Source organism: Oncorhynchus keta, chromosome 35 (genome assembly GCF_023373465.1).
Source record: "Oncorhynchus keta strain PuntledgeMale-10-30-2019 chromosome 35, Oket_V2, whole genome shotgun sequence".
Classification (NCBI taxonomy): Eukaryota; Metazoa; Chordata; class Actinopteri; order Salmoniformes; family Salmonidae; genus Oncorhynchus; species Oncorhynchus keta.
The window spans coordinates 28,552,088-28,570,869 of record NC_068455.1 but is presented as its reverse complement, the minus strand read 5'-3'; the positions used below and the strand labels follow the sequence as shown (position 1 = coordinate 28,570,869).

At 45.5% G+C, this 18,782-nt stretch overlaps 1 protein-coding gene and 1 long non-coding RNA gene across 2 annotated transcripts in view; one reads left to right on the top strand and one right to left on the bottom strand.

Annotated features, from left to right (window-relative positions):
• The window catches only part of LOC118368257 (BTB/POZ domain-containing protein 7-like), a 50,829-nt gene extending 38,436 nt beyond the window's left edge, over positions 1-12,393 (top strand). Inside the window, 9 exon segments of the mRNA XM_035752224.2 lie at positions 6,138-6,346; positions 6,901-6,976; positions 7,258-7,418; positions 7,581-7,724; positions 7,854-8,043; positions 8,143-8,321; positions 8,476-8,871; positions 9,000-9,092; positions 9,094-12,393. Coding sequence (XP_035608117.2) covers positions 6,138-6,346; positions 6,901-6,976; positions 7,258-7,418; positions 7,581-7,724; positions 7,854-8,043; positions 8,143-8,321; positions 8,476-8,871; positions 9,000-9,092; positions 9,094-9,756 — 2,111 coding nt within the window. The 3' untranslated portion in view covers positions 9,757-12,393.
• Positions 12,394-12,603: 210 nt separating this feature from the next.
• LOC118369234 (uncharacterized) lies at positions 12,604-14,830 on the bottom strand. Its single transcript, XR_004822521.2, has 3 exons — positions 14,025-14,830; positions 13,505-13,821; positions 12,604-13,217 (listed from the first exon to the last, which is right to left on the bottom strand). It is a non-coding gene; the product is annotated as an uncharacterized LOC118369234 (long non-coding RNA).
• Between the last annotated feature and the right edge of the window lie 3,952 nt (positions 14,831-18,782).

Below are 18,782 nucleotides of genomic sequence, written 5' to 3'. Positions count from 1 at the left end.
GTTAATAACAATAACATATTTATTTCTAAAACGTTTCATGTAAATCTCAAAGTGTAGGGTTTCCTCACGAAACTAGAAGAAAATACCATGATTGTCACATTCTGACCTTTATTTCCTTTGTTTTGTATTTATTTAGTATGGTCAGGGCGTGAGTTGGGGTGGGCAGTCTATGTTTGTTTTTCTATGATTTGGGGATTTGTATGTTTTGGCCTAGTATGGTTCTCAATCAGAGGCAGGTGTCATTAGTTGTCCCTGATTGAGAATCATACTCAGGTAGCCTGGGTTTCACTGTTTGTTTGTGGGTGATTGTCTGTGTTGATTGCTTGTGTCATCACAGTTCTCATTTAGCTTCACGGTCGTTATTTGTTTATTGTTTTGTATAGTGTGTTTCAGTGTTCAGTGTTTTCTTTATTAAATTTCATCATGAACACATACCACGCCGCATTTTGGTCCTCCGATCCTTCTCGCCTCTCCTCTTCAGATGAAGAGGAGGACGCCCGTGACAATGATTTGGGGGATTCTCACAACATTGTATCTTAAAGCATAATTAAGAAATAATTAATTGAAGTTGGAACATTTGTGACATTTTGGCCTTACCCAGATCTCCTTTAAGACTCTATAAGGTTTCATCTATAGGTTCTACAAAGCATAAAATGGTGTCATATGACGCTTTATCGCTCGCCGTGTAATATGAGTCGTTTTTTAAATTTCAATAACGATTGTCTTACATTCATTTAGGGATTAGTGTATTGTGGAAATGATCTCTGTCACGCTACTGTCACCAGCAGCATCACATGCAGGAAACTACTGGGCCATAGAGGCAGAGACAATGGGATGATTAAAACCTCAATCTGTCAGACAACAAACACATTATGTTGATAACAATAACATTTTTAGAAAGCTTTTCATGTAAATCCCAAAGTGACTGTTAAAAGAACATAGAGAACAAAGAACACAAATGAAGTCACTGCACATAATACACAACAGTAATACGTGGAAAACTTGAGAATAGATAAGGGGTTGGAGGAGTGGAGTAGTGCAGTCAGTTTGCTGGTTATGAAGGCACAGTGGAAGAGATGGATCACACACACAGCTGGCCAGATCCTCCTTCCCCCTCCCTGCGTTGTCACTCTCAGGGTCGCCAAAGCAGCTTTAGCACCAGGCAAACTGTCATCCCTTCAAACCTCCCCTCCCCCTACTCCAAGCCCCTACTCTAGGGTATTTATATCACCTCTCTCTCTCTCCCACAGAGAAGCAACATCAGTTCCCATGAAACCCCATGTTGTGTGGAATGGCTGTGGTGTATGTTGAGTATCAAGGTCCTCTCATTTTGTCTGTGCTATAGCCCTCTATTTACTTCCCTGCTTTTCATCTCTCCATATTCCTTTTTTCTTTTTCTTTCCTGTGTTCGTTATCCTCCTCTCAGTGACACACTAACCTTTTAACATGCACACACACATGATTGCACACACACACACATGATTGCACACACACACACCCATGTGTCAAATGAGCTGGGAAGGCCCATGATTTCATTTCCATGTGACAACCTTAAGTGACCTCAGCTGCCTGTCAGAGACCTGGGTAGCTGCAAGCCATCTCAGGAGACACTTGGTATGCTGATGTCCGGGGCTGTGGTGGAGCTCTGTCATCTGGCAGTCTCTTCCTTCTCCTCCTCTATGTGACTTCACTGCTTCCTCTCTGTCTGGTTGAGGCCAGGGTACACTTTCACTAGAGGTAGGGGTCAATCTGACAGCCTCTTTCTCCATCAGCAATTATCAAGCTTATTAGGGAAAAGGGGATACCTGGTTAGTTGTACAACTGAATGCATTCAACTGAAATGTGTCTTCTGCATTTAACCCAACCCGTCTGAATCAGAGAGGTGTGGTTCAGAGGGGTGTGGGGGGCTGCCTTAAATGACAACGTCGGCACCCGGGGAACAGTGGGTTGGTTAACTACCTTGCTCAGGGGCAGAACAGCAGATTTTTACCTTGTCAGCTCAGGGATTCGATCCATCAACCTTTCAGTTACTGGCCCAATTTTTAATTTTTTTAAAATTTTTTTTATTTTACCTTTATTTAACCAGGCAAGTCAGTTAAGAACACATTCTTATTTTCAATGACGGCCTGGGAACAGTGGGTTAACTGCCTGTTCAAGGGCAGAACGACAGATTTGTACCTTGTCAGCTCGGGGGTTTGAACTCGCAACCTTCCGGTTACTAGTCCAACGCTCTAACCACTAGGCTACGCTGCCACCCCAATGCTCTTACCACTAGGCTACCTGCCTCCTAGCCAGAGGAGATCACTCACTCTTTTACTCACTCTCACTTAACTGACATTAAAAGCCTTTCAAGCACAGTGAGAGTGATGATAATGAGTGGCTCTGCACACAATGCAGATTTTCTCTCTACTTCCTCTCTCTCTTTACACACACACACACAAACACAGAGAGAGAGAGAGGGAGAGAGAGAGAGAGAGAGAGAGAGAGAGTAATGACTCATCTGTGGAGACCTACGTCCCATTACAATCATAATTCATGTGCGGTGAGTTTTTTAGTCATTGATTAATACGATTAATGACCACACTGCCGCACACCTTGGGAGGAAATAAATAACGTTAGTCAGTTAGTCTTCAGAGCTGCTTGCCGATGTGAAAGTGTTAAGAGTGGTAGTGAATGGGATATGTATTTAAATCTAAACTTGGCGTTGCATCTACGAGGCTGTTGCTCGGCCCTGTGTGTGACTAACAGCCTTCCATTAGGAGAATCAGTCAGCTGCTGTGTTATGTTTTAAGGATAAGTCTTGGTCTGTGATATTGCTGTCTGATCAAGTAATTTCTCTGGTTAACAGGCAGAGCTTGACCTATGACGTGAGTGAACCCTAATGCAATTGGACCAAGCGAGACTGAATCTCCACAGATATCAGTCCAGTAGTGTTTTTATTAGCCTTGGGCCTACTTGTGTTCCAAGCAGAGAGGGATTTCCAGTTGCTCCTGGGCAGAACTTCAGCTTATCGGTTAACTTAGAAGTTGGACTTAAACCTCAGGTAGTCAGAGCAGAGCCCATCATTCTGTTTAAGTCTCTCCTCCTTCCTTTTTGTTTTGTTTGAGACAGCAAAGAACTAGGTCCTTGAGTAATCAGACATGATTCAAGTCCAGCATGGTGTTTACAGGTCCTGAGTGCGGCTGATTTTTAAGTGGGTCTGGAAATGTTGTGTTCCATAAACACAGAGCTCCAAATAAAAACAGCAAGACAAAATGCCTCATTTATTGCAGTGTCAAAGATGTGGTTGCCATAACACTCATTGTATTGATATTCTTGTCAGTCTACTAGGCTCCAGTGAATGCATAGTGCCACCCGTGGAGGGAGAGAGGAGGGGAAGGAGGAAGGGGGGGAAATGGCTTTAGTATTACATATAGTGCTGATTCTAATCTCCGGCTCATAATAACAGTGCAAAGCTTTCTTTATAAGGCTGAATGGTGCTGTGAATTCTAATGGGCTAATAGAGAACAGAGCCGTCTGCTTTTATGTGCTGCTGGTCCCCAATTGGGAATCTTTACCTTTCAAAAGGAACGTGTGTGTGTCTGTCTATGTGTCTACGTCTGCTCAGAGTGCGAGCAGAAATATGCAGAGATAAGGACAAAATGAAAAGGATACGTCCTTACTAGTTACCACAGCCACAAAGTCATAATTATGTCTAAACCCCGCCTATTTCTATTCTTAAAATCTGATTTTAAACCTAAATTTGACCTTAACCACACTGCTAACCTTATGCCTAACTCTGACCTTAAATTAAAACCAAAAGCAAATTTTAGTTTTCATACATTTTTACAATATAGACCATTTTTACTTTGTGGCAATGGTAACTAGTGACAACTGAGGGATACAGAGTGGGAGGGAGGGAGAAGTGTGGAATCCATTCCCTCTTCTAGACTGTTTATGGGAGATAAAAAGGCAAAAATGCCCGTGTCCACGTTTCAACTTAATCTGTCCTCTTAACGATTTCCATCCTGCATTTAAAACACTGTGGGGGTCTGCTAGAATCTCTGCCTAGCTAATAAAAGTAAAGGAAGGGACCAAACATGTAGGTTTAAGTGTGTGTGACAGTTGAAGGGAAATAAACCTTTTAAATGCCGAAGCAAGAGGGCAGGAGTCAATTTCCCAGAGTGCATTTTCAAAGCAGTTTCAAAGGCGAATGGTAGTGCAGCAGATCAAATCAAATTGTATTTGTCACATGCGCCAAATACAACAGGTGTAGTAGACCTTATAGTGAAATGCTTACTTATACAAGCCCTTAACCAACAATGCCGTTTTGAAAAAAAAGTGTTGAAGTATTTACTAAAATAAACTATAGTAAAAAATAACTAAAATAGAAAAATAACTAATAATTAAGGCGCAACAACAAAATAACAGTATGGAGGCTATATACAGGGGGTACCGGTACAGACTCAATGTGTGGGTGCACCAGTTAGTTTAGGTATTATGTACATATACGTAAAGGTAAAGTGATTGCATGGATAATAAACAGAGTAGCAGCAGCGTAAAAATGGGGGGGGGGGGGCAATGCAAATAGTCCGGGTAGCCATTTGATTAGCTGTTCAGGAGTCTTATGGCTTAGAGGTAGAAGCTGTTAAGCTGTTGTGCGGTAGTGGAGAGAACAGTCTATGACTGGGGTGGCTGGAGTCTTTGACCATTTTTATGGCCTTCCTCTGACGCCGCCTGGTTTAGAGGTCCTGGATGGCAGGAAGCTTGGCCCCAGTGATTTACTGGGCCGTACGCACTACCCTCTGTAGTGCCTTGCGGTCAGAGGCTGAGCAGTTGCCATACCAGGCAGTGATGCAACCATGCTCTCGATGGTGCAGCTGTAGAACTTTTTGAGGATCTAAGGACCCATGCCAAATCTTTTCAGTCTCCTGAGGGTGAAAAGGCGTCATTGTTCCCTCTTCACAACTGTCTTGGTGTGTTTGGACCATAATAGTTTGTTGGTGATGTGGACACCAAGATCTCACACAGCCCACAGATAAGAGTCCCATAGGAGCGCTGGTACTAGAGCTCATAACCCAGCTATTCCCAGGGCAGAGCAGGCTGCTCGGCTCCACTAGACCCATACAGAGCCAGCAGCAGCAGGGTCAGGGCTGGGCAGGGGCCACATTAAAGCAGACCAGTATCTCTGTTTGTCTATCTCAGAGGCACACGGTGTGGCTCTATCACTGACATCACACTGCCTGGTATCATTTCCACTGTGTTGACTGTCAAAAAGAAAGCCAAATTATTGATGTGCCCTTGTGGACATGTACTAGTTTCCTATCTACATTAACATAATTTGATTGTTTGATGTTTATTCTGCTTGTATCTCGATTACAATTGCTACTATGATTACCACTATAGCCATTTCTTAAATTCCATTTCACCCCAGATTTATTCAAATAGCTGCAGTATATCAGGTACCTAATTCATAAACCTTCTGCAACTTATAATTTGTTTTTGATTTATTTGTGTGTGTTTGCATGTGCACGAGAGTGTGTGTGCGTTTGTCCATGTTTTTTGTGTGTGTGCGGATGTGCACACATGCATGTGTGCTTATACGATGTGTGTGTCTGCGCTGCATACTTCCCTCTGGCTGCTGTGTTTACTCAGTGTGGTGAATGGGAGGTAGAGTGACTGAAGCACATGAAGGTATCAAAGGCATTTCTGTGGGGTTGTGTGTAACAGAGTTAAACCACTGCCTGCTGTTCTAGTATGTGCTCTGATTTAGAAACCTCAGGGAGGGGGTTGTGGTGCAGGGGGCTTAGGGGAAGGGGAGTGCTCCCTGTGGTGGTAAATAGGAGGGGAACTACTGCAGCCATCTGAATGGCTCCAGAAGTGACCGCTGTGTGACTGTATTGTGGGATATTTATGGTTCAATTAAATCACCCATTAAAACTCTTACCACCATTCTGACAGTATATGACTTCCTATACAAGAGATTTAAAAAATGTAGCCTGGGCCCATATTGTACGTGCTGTAGCCAAACAGAGGAGTTGGTTGAAGCACAAACTGACTGGACAACCAGGCTATTAAAGAGGCTGTTCACTCGGTGATATGAGTGTTAGACTGAGGTATCTAACCACTGTGGTGTGTGTTCCTGTCTCCTCTCCCAGGCTGTGAGGACATTGTGGTGGAGAGCCTGTCCCTGGACTCTCTGGTCCCCATCCTGAAGTGGAGCTCTCAGCCTTACGGCTCCAAGTGGGTCTACCGCCAGGCCCTGCACTTCTTGTGTGAGGAGTTCAGCCAGGTTGTGACCTCTGACGTTCTCTACGAGCTTAGCAAGGAGCACCTGCTCACCGCCATCCAGTCAGACTACCTGCAGGTGACTACCGCTGTCTGTGTGATTGGCCTGAATGCATTTACCAATTATGTTATCCTGTCTAAATTACCCATTTGTAGTCAGTGCTTTGATTATAATGGCTGACAAAATAAGAACACATTTTTACGTATTTTCAACCATCCAGTTTTCACGTAAATCTGCGAGGCAGCTAGGGTATGATTGGTTTGATATCATTATTTAGTGAAGTGGCAACACGTACGCAGATGCATAAACACAAACCCAAACACGTGTAGTCTGGAGCACAGACCGAGTGAGAACATTCCCTGGAGGCATTGCCTTCAAGGATGGACTCTAAATGAAGCTGCGCTCTGGTCTGCTCTGCTGTGCCAAACTCCCTGGGTATCACACAGGACGGCTGAGGTGAAACGTTGTAATCCAACCAGACAAATATAACACTCAGCCACAACGACACCATCAACTACATATGCAAGCATCATCACTACAATGTTTAACCTTGTCCTTACTCTTTTCCTTACCTATCACCATCCCCCAATCTTCTTCTCTTGCACCCCTGCCCTCCTCTCTCCCTTTCACAGGCGAGTGAACAGGACATTCTCAAGTACGTTGTTAAGTGGGGCGAGCAGCAGCTTATTAAGAGGATGGCAGACAGGGGTAAGATAATACACTCCATAATTACCCTCAGAGCAGGCCCCCTAATGGCTCTGGGAAAATACACTCTAAAAGGCTATAAAAGAAGCCAAGTTTTATCCTTAAAATGGGAGACTCTGAAGCACCTCAATTGTAGATTGCAGTATTTTGTTTTTGTGTAGCTCTGAACCCGAATCAAAATACTGTATCATAAAACAATAATGAGTGTAGTGTGTATGTTGGCCGTCCTAACCATAGAATGAACTACAAACTGTGTGTTTTTTGCGTCTGGTTTCTTTTCCCAGAGCCCAACGTGCTAAGTGGGACGGCCCACAGTGTGAACAAGCGGGGGGTGAAGAGGAGGGACCTGGATGTGGAAGAACTGAAGGAGATCCTGTCCCCGCTGCTGCCCTTCATCCGCACCGAGCACATCCTCCCTGCCAACAGCGACATCCTCTCTGACGCGGTCAGTAGTCATGGATGATTCATCATATGTTGGCTTCAATACAGTTTCTGCTGTCAATACATAAAGTGCAATCAATCTATCTATCATGTTGACTGACCTGTCCCTCTAGGTGTGTTCTTTTGTGCTCTCTTTAAATCACCCCCCTCCTCTTCCCGTCCACAGACGAAGAGGGGTCTGATCAGCACCCCTCCCTCGGACATGCTGCCCACGACAGATGGGGGCAAGGCCAATTCTTGGTTGCGACAGAAGAACGCTGGCATCTACGTGCGGCCCCGCCTCTTCTCTCCCTATGTAGAGGAAGCCAAGGTAAGACACTCAGCATCGAGGGGTTAATGACGATTAGCAGTGCAGGTTTTCTCTGTTCGATCTCATCTCTGAGGGTTTGGGTCAGGCCGAGGTCGTACAGACTCCTAACCCGTCTCCTCCTCCCCTCAGTCTGTGCTGGATGAGATGATGGTGGAACAGACAGATCTGGTGCGTCTGCGTTTGGTGCGCATGTCTAACGTGCCTGACACCCTCTACATGGTCAACAACGCCGTGCCACAGTGCTGTCACATGATCAACAATCAGCAGATGGCCAACAACCAGTCCACCGTCCCGTCCGTGGTGGCCAATGAGATCCCAGGTTAAAGGAGAAGACTGGTGCCAATAAGGAAGCCATTTTGTATAACATATTAGTAACATTGACATGGTCCATTAATCCTCTGTGTGTGTGTCCTGTCAGTACCCAGACTGGCGGTGGTGAAGGAGATGATCCGGAGGCTACAGGAGCTGAGGCACACAGACCAGGTCCAGAGGGCCTACGCCCTCAACTGTGGCGAGGGGGCCACTGTCAGCTATGAGCTGCAGCTGCGTGTGCTGAGGGAGTTTGGCCTGGCGGACGGGGCTACTGAGCTACTGCAGGTGAGGGGAAACACCCTCGGGTACAGGGAGGACCAGGTCTGAGAAAGTAACCAGGCTATAGACTGATAGACTTGGTGTACTATGCTGATGACTTGTATGCATTGTAGTTGTAGGCCATTTAGATACCAATGCAAAATCTTTTGTTTATTCTCAGAACCCCTTCAAGTTCTTCCCAGAGGAGCGTTTTGGAGACGAGAGTCCGGTTCTGGCCCTGCGCCAGGCAGGACGTTGTCGAGTCAACAGCAGCCCAGCGATGGACAGCATGTTCTCAGACCTGGAGGGCCTGGCTGGGTTTCACCCCCCGCTGCCTCCCCCTCCACCCCCATACCACCCCCCTTCCACCCCCAGCCATGCCCAGCTGAAGGGGGCATGGAGGCCCCGTGTGCCCATCCCACCCCCCACCCGCTCCTTCTCCTACCCCTGTAACCGCACCCAGCTCCACACCTCAGCCAAGCATGGTAGCCCTGACTACCCCTCTGCCCCCAGGCCTCCACCTCCAGACTGCACCAATCCCCAGGCCATGGGTCGAGCCCTGCTCGCAGAACCACAGGTGAAGGTCCACATGTCATGCTGTGTGTGTGGATTGCATTTGGTCAGTGTAGCTGTAGAAGTGTATTGTGCTGTGGTCTTGTATAGCTCTAACTAGCTGTGTTTGTGTGCTTCTTTTTGTTTCTCCAGCTGAGCATGGAGCCTGTGATGAGGGAGTTCATGCCTGACATCGCTCTGGGTGTCTCTGTCATGACCCTGAGGGAGCACCGTATGGGGAACAGGGACGGTCACAACCCTCCCCCTCATGGCCCCACCCCGACCCCACACCTCCCCCCCCGGACCCTGTCCCTCTACACGCCTCAGCCATGGCCACACTCACTCCTGTAAGAGGCACGCTCCAGAGCCAAAGCTGGAAGCCCAGGCAGAGTTCCCTGACCTCTACGACTTCTCCTGCCGACCAGCCACCCCGACCTCCAGCCACCCCCTAGCTCCTCCCTTCGCAGGGCCAGACCTCTACAGCCACAGCCCCTCCAGCAGCCTCCCTCCCTCCTACGTGTCTGACACCCAGGGATGGACAGCTGAGGCACGCTCTGACCCCCTGCGCTTGGACGTGCTGGGCCTGCCCCCTCAGCGGCAGAATGGAGCTCTGGCTAATCCCTCTGGTTCCCATGCCAAGGCAGGACATGTCCCCAGAGGACAATCAAACAATGAGACTGACCTCACTCACGGCCTTGGCCACTTGTGGGGCTCCGCTAGTCGAAACCTAGAAGGGTATGAGGAGAGGCCGTCGGCCCACAGTGAACCCCAGGAGGAGATGGGGGTTACTGGCGAGTCCACAGGGTCAGGGGCCCAGCAGCTTCATAGAAATAGTGTTAGCGAGGAGGCTAACAGAGACCGCAGGTCGCCTAACAAGCCTGACTACCCTTACAGGAAGTCAGCACTTTAACCCCTGGAGAGGAGTGGGGGTTGAGTTGTCTAAAGGGAAAGGTGGGGAAAATGACCTCCAGTCATGGACATCAGAGCACTAATGAGTGTGTGAAGGGTTGGCTAATGATTTCTATTTATAGATTGTGTGTGTAAATATCCCACCTCCTCCAGCCCTCCCGTTATGACAGTGCTGTCTTCACCTCACGTCTCCTCTGATTGTTACAGACTAGCGGCATCTAGTCTGTAGGTTAGAGAAACAACAGTGACTGTAGTGTTTCAATCTGACTGTTGAATTGAAGCTTGCCGAAGCCAACCTCAGTGCTGCAGTTTTACAATATCATTCCAGCAGTACTGTTTAGGAGGGGTTTTGCCTATTTTCCTTGAGCCTTGTTGCACACAGAGGTTTGTTGTAACCTCTTAGATGTGAGAGTCAGGAATGAAGATCATATCATTACGATCATAACAACGATGTGTTATGATCATAACAATTGTGTAATATAGCTGAAATATGTGCTGAGGACATGTAATATACATAAGGACTGTAGTCATCAGCATATACTTATATACATAGGATCTCAGTATAAACTAGTGAACACCAGCACGTTGCTCCAAACAGCGTTATCTTCATGATAAAGTTATGTAAAAACATGTCTGTATTTTCTTGCTCCTCTCATTTGTATTTCCTCTCTCTTCCTGTAGCATTCCTCCAGTACGTACCTCACCTGATTAGTTACATTTGATTTCCCCTTCCTGGTGATGAGTACTAGGCTCTGGCTGGTTCGGATCAGGCAGGAAGTGGATCAGATGGGGAGTAGGTCTGTGGAGGCTGTCATTGTTCTCTCTGGATACCGCTGTCGTCTTCTGGGTTATTGTTTGCGTCCAGAACTCACCAGTGCTGCTTCTGCACAGTCTCTGGCTTTTATATTCTCACAAAAGCATGAGCCTAGGGTTTTCAGAATGAGACAGGAGGGTGAGGGCATAGGTTGATGACTGAGATACACTGGGAAAGATAAGGGTGCCATGGCAACTGTTGTACAGTGGTGTGTGATTGAATGCGCTTGTCAGGAGATGTTTGTATTCAGCAGAACGTGTGTGTGGTTTCGTACTCCCAGGCAACTGTTTAAACAGTATCAGTACTGTAGACTCAGTATCCATCTTTAATCAGGTCTGTATTTACATATCAACATGAGGCTCTGAGATGATTAACCAGTGACCGACCATAGAATGGTATGGCCAATATGCTTGAAACCACCTTGCTCTTTCAATGGAATTAACAATTAGAAGCCTTAATCCACATTTTGAAGTGACCAAACGGAATTCATCACAAGCGTGATGCCACTACTGGCTCTCCTAGTTGTCAGTGTGACTCTTCTGTACAGCCTCTAAACACACACTCTCCATTCCAATGTACTCTAATGTTCATTTTGGTTGTTCAATGTGACCACCATCACGCCACCTTTTGGCCAATCTTGGACCTGCAAAGACCTGTTCTTTCTCTCTCTCCGCCATCAGAGATTCTGGCATACTGAATAAGAGCTATCGGGCCTGTTGCTACAGAAACCAAAGTGCACACATCAGAGCCTGTAAGATCACCCACACCTGTCTGTCCTATGACAAACTGACAAACCAATGATACATAAAGATGCAACATTGCACTGTAGGAACAATCCATTTCACATGGGAGCAGGGGGGAATATGAACAAATGAATTTAGAACAAAAGGGATCCAGAACACCTAAATCATTCTTTAGTAAATAAAATTGTATGGCCTCCATCACCTGCATTCTACCATTCAGAAATCCTGAGCATTGCCTGTAAATAATAATTTGATATACTGTACAACAGAAATCCTTGTTATTACATCTTAGTGGATTTATATGAATTATTCAGCTGTTTTGTAGCTGTGGAGGACTACAGTGTGAAGTTGTTTAGAACCACATTTCACCTAGAAAGAATAATCACTCAGATTTTTGTTCTTAAATGTTTTGTTTTATGGAAATGGTTTAATATTGTTCTTGGTGAGAATACCACGATTGTATAGATTTTATTTTTAAATCTAGCACAGGATTTTTAAATCTAGCACAGGATTTTTAAATTAGCGCAGGAACATGTAGATGATCTATAGATATTCACTCTGCCATGTAGTAATGAAGTTGCAGGGCAGAAACATGTTTTTGTTCCATCCAGTTTGCTTTGGGAAAAACATTCTAAACTTCAACATGAACATGAGGAATCTGGTTAGTTGCTTTATTTTCCAGGACAGTGTTCCCTTTGAATAAAAAGTCTCCACATTCTCTTTTTGCTGTCAGTGCCTTCCCCTGCCACAAACTGGGCTTTTGTTGAAGTGACTGATATCCTATGCAACCTGCATCAAATAGTCCTTTGCAAAACTCATATAGCTAATTATTTGTTTACATAGTGGGTTTTTTGGTACCTTTTGAAATTGAACCCTCTGGAACTGTGATTGGTTATTTGTTGAGAATTGTATAATTGAACAGGTACTTTGTACTCGTTTGATCTATATAAACACTTCTGTAGATTCCTGTACTAAGTTGTATTTAGTTTCACTGGTTCTATTTTTCTACTGTTACCTCAAAAGGTGCATAACAGTGATGAACTTGGGCATCTTTGAAATAAACTGCTTCAATATAATTCTAGACTGTGTTAAGTCATTGAGTTCAACCTAGAATAACAATGAGTCAGGCATCTAAGAAGTACTTTCTGGTTCAAGAAGCAGTGCGACTTTGCGGGGGTCGTGTTTCGGAGGACGCATGGCTCTCGACCTTCGTTTCTCCCGAGTCCGTACAGGAGTTGCAACGATGGGACAAGACTAACTACCAAGTGGATATCACAAAATTGGGGAGAAAAAGGGGTAAAACTTTTTATTTTTTTAAAGAAGTACCTTCTGGTATTTGGAGGACAAATAGCCACAATCACGTCACTGAGTATGCTGGATGAACTATTCAAATGTTTAATTAACAGGAATGCTAGTGACAACATGAAATGGTCACATACTGGATCTGTTTCAATATGAATGGCAGTGCATCCTCATCAGTTGTCACATTATTATGAAATTCTAATGACAACTAAGACATAATTGACCAAATAACAGTAAGTCCATGACTAAAATGACTAGATTCCATCAGCATCTCTCCAAGCCTGCTAACAGCATGCTACTTCAGCTTCTCATGAGACATGGAACGCCATTTGAAATCCATGGAGAGCCATTCGAGAACAACTTTTTTGGCAAAACTTTCAACTTCATAAACCTCAGTAACAGCATATTTTATAGCAGCACTGTTATTTAAAGCAGAAGGTGTTTGGTGGACAGAACTGTTTTGCTATGAACCCAAAGTAACATTACAAAATTGCACAAGTAAACAACAGGACACCGTGGGGCAGAATGACATCAGCTGTTCATCTGTCGCCTCTTCTTCATCAGCTCCCCAAAGAATTGGTGGATGGCTTCTGCTGTGATGACCTGAGAGGGAGAGGGGAGGAGTGGTTCAATGGGGATGAGGTGAACGACCAAAGTAGTAGATCTGCAGTACTTGTTTTGCTTTTCAGCTACTGTTTGGGCCCAAGCAAATCAAGTATATACGTTCAATCATTCAGTGCTGACATGTAAAGTAACCTGCAGTATGGACTGCTGCTCGTAGATTTTGGTTTCTTATTCTGTGTTTATGTGCTCTCAGAATTATTGGAAATATTCTGGAACTATCACCAGACATTTTGTCCTCAGTAAACAATAAACATACAGCACCTCACCTTTCCTTCATGAGCAATCTGCTGTAGGAAAGCCATCAGTTCAGTCTCCTCAATTAACTCAGAGACAGAAGAAACAACATTTTACTTTCATCAAATTGTATAAACCTTGTGTTAGGTTACATCTACAGTTAATAGCTGCCAAACAAATAAATGAAAAAGATTGTTTCACTTAAGGATGGGGACAATCTCCAGTTGCTGAATGCTGTCCAGAGTACTCAACCGTCTGCTTATGCCAGGCCTGAGACTAGCAGTTCCTTGCTCTATAGTGCCTCAGTTCTCACAGGCCAGGACAGTGTATGACTCATCCAGCAGGCCCTCTGAGCAGAAATGACAACACATATTCAATGGAAACAGCTCTCCACCTTTATCCAATCCAAAGGGCTGAGACAACAATGAAACGGTTAGCTACAGCAATCTGTTCCACATCAAATAGCTAAAAACAACAGTGGCTGCACTGTGCTTTGAATAAATCATGGCAAAACACACAAATCTCAAGAGAGAAGCATCTTTACTGGCCCACCTTGCAACTGACGCAGGTGCACAGCTGGACTCTACAGTGGTTAGGCTAGAACACAGCCCCTTCCCTAGCGCTCTCCAAGCCGTGGGCCTTCAGCTTCCTCAGCCTGCAGTACACAATATTGACCTGGCTCTTCACAGGAAGACCTGCGTTACCTTTCCTGCTGCGCCTCCAGACCGTAGTTGGAACGGCTCAGGGGAGCCTTTACTTGCTAGCTCCAGGACCAGAGCAATTTACAGATATTCTGGGGTAATTCCCACATTTGGGGATCTTATCCGCTGCTAATGACGAGTTAGTCTGGAATGCCACTGAAGTAGTTAACTGGAAATCATTGGAGATAGTAATATAGTAGTGGGCTAACAGAGCAAAAATATAATTGCTCATAGTTCGGTTACATCCGTCACACACAATTGCATCCAAAACCGAAAGTAAACTTACTACGTTAACCATAATCAGTGTTTTGAAGCTATACCCCTACTTTACCAACACATGTCATCTCCTGGTCAGTCCATTTACAGGCAGCCCTCCCATTCATAGCCTGTTTCTGGACAAAAGACAGCAAGGGAGATAACATCAGTGGTGGGAAAAGTACCCATTGTCATACTTGAGTAAAAGTAAAGACACCTTAATAGAAAATGACTCAAAGTGAAAGTCGCCCAGTACGCTCCTACTTGAGTAAAAGTCCCAAAGTATTTGGTTTTAAATCTACATATCAAAAGTAAAAGTATATATTATTTCAAATTCCTTGTATTAATCAAACCACACGGCACCATTTTCTTGTTTTTTTAAATTTACAGATAGCCAGGGGCACGCTCCAACACTCATAATTTACAAATGAGGCAAGTGTTTAGTGAGTCCGCCAGATCAGAGGCAGTAGGGATGACCAGGGATGTTCTCTTGATACGTGTGTGAATTAGACAATTTTCTTGTCCTGCTAAGCATTCAAAATGTAACGCGTACTTGTGGGTGTCAAAGTAAAAATGTATGGAGTAAACAGTACATCATTTTCTTTAGGAATGTAGTGAAGTAAAAGTAGTCAAAAATATAAATAGTAAAGTACAGATACCCCCCCAAAAAACTTTAGTACTTTAAAGTACTTTTACTAAAGTACTTTACACCACTGGATAACATGCATTACGTTTTAGGATTTTCAGGATTGTGTTTATTTCGACACTCTGGTGACACACATAAGCTCTCTAAAAGGAGTTGACACGATGAGAGGGTGGGCTGATGAAATCAGTCCTGTTTACAGTAAGCGGAGCTGTGAAGCCTGGCCAAGCTAGTCCCCAGAGCAGAGGAATCTGTGCACCATGGATCATTTCTCCCCTAACTACCCAGAGTAGAGGGCAGCGAGGCAGGCAGCAAACAGGAACAGGAGTCCACTGTCTGCTTCCTCCCAATACATTACTCTCCAGCGCCATCTGCTTGGAGTCAGGTGACCTGCACTGCAAATCACGTAGCAAATAGCTGAGTGGATGACTCTTGAATAATGCATGAATTGGTTTAGCAGGTAGTGTTAACCAAATGTCTGCTTATGTATAGATGTGCTTATTTCGGCCTTCAATGGAAGCAGTACAATACAGAGAATCTCAAAATTCCTCTCCTCACTGCCCCAAAAAATGTATAATATGGTCACCATCCTTACAATCTCCAGTTGCTACTCAGGCCTGACATGAGCAGACTGTTGAGACTAGCAGTTCCTTGCTAATTGGGTGGTGCGGATGTCCCAGCGCGTCACTGGGGGTGAGCTCCCAGTCATCCAGGACGTACATGCCAGGCGGTGTCTGAGAAAGGGATGAACATTTTCCAAAGATGTGAGCCACCCGGGACGTGGATTGTTCTCCACGGAGAAAGATTTTTTTCTTTAACGAGTCAAATGCCAAGGATTTACTTCAGACACCGGACAATGCCCAAATCCCTGTCATTCGCATGAAGAAGAGACAGAGATATAGGGGACATAGGTCGGGGTGCCTTGTAAGGATCCGACGGCAAGTGGGTAATCCGCCTCTACCATGCGTCCTATTAGCCAACGTGCAATCATTAGATAATAAACTGGATGAGCTCCGATCAAGACTATCCTACAAACGGGACATTAAAAACTATAATATCTTATGCTTCACCGAGTTGTGGCTGAACGACGACATGGATAACATACAGCTGGCTGGATTTTCGCTCCATCTGCAAGATAGAACAGCTGCCTCCGGTAAGACTAGAGGTGGCGGTCTGTGACTATTTGTCAATAACAGCTGGTGCACAAAATCGAATATTAAGGAAGTCTTGAGGTTTTGTTCGCCTGAGGTTGAGTATCTCATGATTAGCTGTAGACCACAGCCGCAAGCAGCACAGCCGCAAGCTGCCCAGTGATACAAGCCTACCAGATGAGCTAAATTACTTCTATGCGTGCTTTGAGGCAAGCAGCACAGAATCATGTATGAGAGCACCAGCTGTTCCGGATGACTGTGATCACGCTCTCCGTAGCCGATGTAAGACCTTTAAACAGGTTAACATTCACTAGGTCGCAGGGCCAGACAGATTACCAGGACAGGTACTCCGAGCATGTGTTGACCAACTGGCAAATGTCTTCGTTGACATTTTCAATCTGTTCCTCACAAGAGTCTGGAATACCAACATGTTTCAAGCAGACCATCATAGTCCCTGTGCTCAAGAACATCAAGGTAACCTGCTTAAATGACAACCGACCCGTAGCACTCATGTCTGTAGCTATAAAGTGCTTTGAAAGGCTGGTCATGGCTCACATCAACACCATTATCCCAAAAACCCTAGACCCACTACCATTTGCATACCGCTCAAACAGATCCACAGATGATGCAATCTCTATTGCAGTCCAAACTGCCCTTTCCCACCTGGACAAAAGGAACATCTACGTGAGAACTATTAATTTACTACAGCCCAACGTTCAACCTCATAGTGCCCTCAAAACTCATTACTAAGCTAAGGACCCTGGGACTAAACACCTCCCTCTGCAACTGGATTCTGGACTTCCTAACGGGCGGCGCCCAGGTGGTAAGGGTAGGTAACAACACATCTGCCACGCTGATCCTCAAAACAGGGGCCCCTCAGGGGTGCGTGCTCAGTCCCCTCCTGTACTCCCTGTTCACTCATGATTGCATGGCCAAGCACAACACCAACACTAGCCACCCTACACTGGCTTCCTGTTAAGGCAAGGGCAGATTTCAAGGTTTTACTGCTAACCTACAAAGCATTACATGGGCTTGCTCCTACCAATCTTTCCGATTTGGTCCTGCCGTACATACCTACACGTACGCTACGGTCACAAGATGCAGGCCTCCTAATTGTCCCTAGAATTTCTGAGCAAACAGCTGGAGGCAGGGCTTTCTCCTATAGAGCTCAATTTTTATGGAATGATCTGCCTACCCATGTGAGAGACGCAGACTCGGTCTCAACCTTTAAGTCTTTACTAAAGACTCATCTCTTCAGTGGGTCATATGATTGAGTGTAGTCTGGCCCAGGAGTGTGAAGGTGAACGGAAAGGCTTTGGAGCAACGAACCGCCCTTGCTGTCTCTGCCTGGCCGGTTCCCCTCTCTCCACTGGGATCCTCTCCCTCTAACCCTATTATAGGGGCTGAGTCACTGGTTTACTGGTGCTCTTCCATGCCGTCCCTAGGAGGGGTGCGTCACTTGAGTGGGATGAGTCACTGACGTGATCTTCATGTCTGGGTTGGCGCCCCCCCTTGGGTTGTGCCGTGGCGGAGATCTTTGTGGGCTATACTCGGCCTTGTCTCAGGAAGGTGAGTTGGTGGTTGAAGATATCCCTCTAGTGGTGTGGGGGCTGTGCTTTGGCAAAGTGGTTTTGGGTTATATCCTGCCTGTTTGGCCCTGTCCAGGGGTATCATCGGACAGGGCCAGTCTCCTAACCCCACCTGTCTCAGCCTCCAGTATTTATGCTGCAGTAGTTTGTCGGGGGGGCTAGGGTCAGTCTGTTATATCTGGAGTACTTCTCCAATCTTATCCGGTGTCCTGTGTGAATTTAAGTATGCTCTCTCTAATTCTCTCTTTCTTTCTCTCTCTCAGAAGACCTGAGCCCTAGGACCATGCCTCAGGACTACGTGGCATGATGATTCCTTGCTGTCCTCAGTCCACCTGGCAGTGCTGCTGCTCCAGTTTCAACTGCTCTGCCTGCGGCTGACCTGACCTGTTCACCGGACGTGCTACCTGTCCCAGACCTGCTGTTTTCAACTCTCTAGAGACAGCAGGAGCGGTAGAGATACTCTTAATGATCGGCTATGAAAAGCCAACTGACATTTACTCCTGAAGTGCTAACTTGTTGCACCCTCGACAACTACGGTGATTATTATTATTTGACCATGCTGGTCATTTATGAACATTTGAACATCTTGGCCATGTTCTGTTATATTCTCCACCCGTCACAGCCAGAAGAGGACTGGCCACCCCTCATAGCCTGGTTCCTCTCTAGGTTTCTTCCTAGGTTTTGGCCTTTCTAGGGGGTTTTTCCTAGCCACCATGCTTCTACACCTGCATTGCTTGTTGTTTGGGGTTTTAGGCTGGGTTTCTGTACAGCACTTTGAGATATCAGCTGATGTAAGAAGGGCTATATAAATACATTTGATTTGAAAATTTGATTTGATTAAGTTTGCAGATGACATAACAGTGGTAGGCCTGATCACCAACAACGATGAGACAGCCTATAGGGAAGAGGTCAGAAACCTGGCAGTGTGGTGCCAGGATAACAACCTCTCCCTTAACGTGATCAAGACAAGG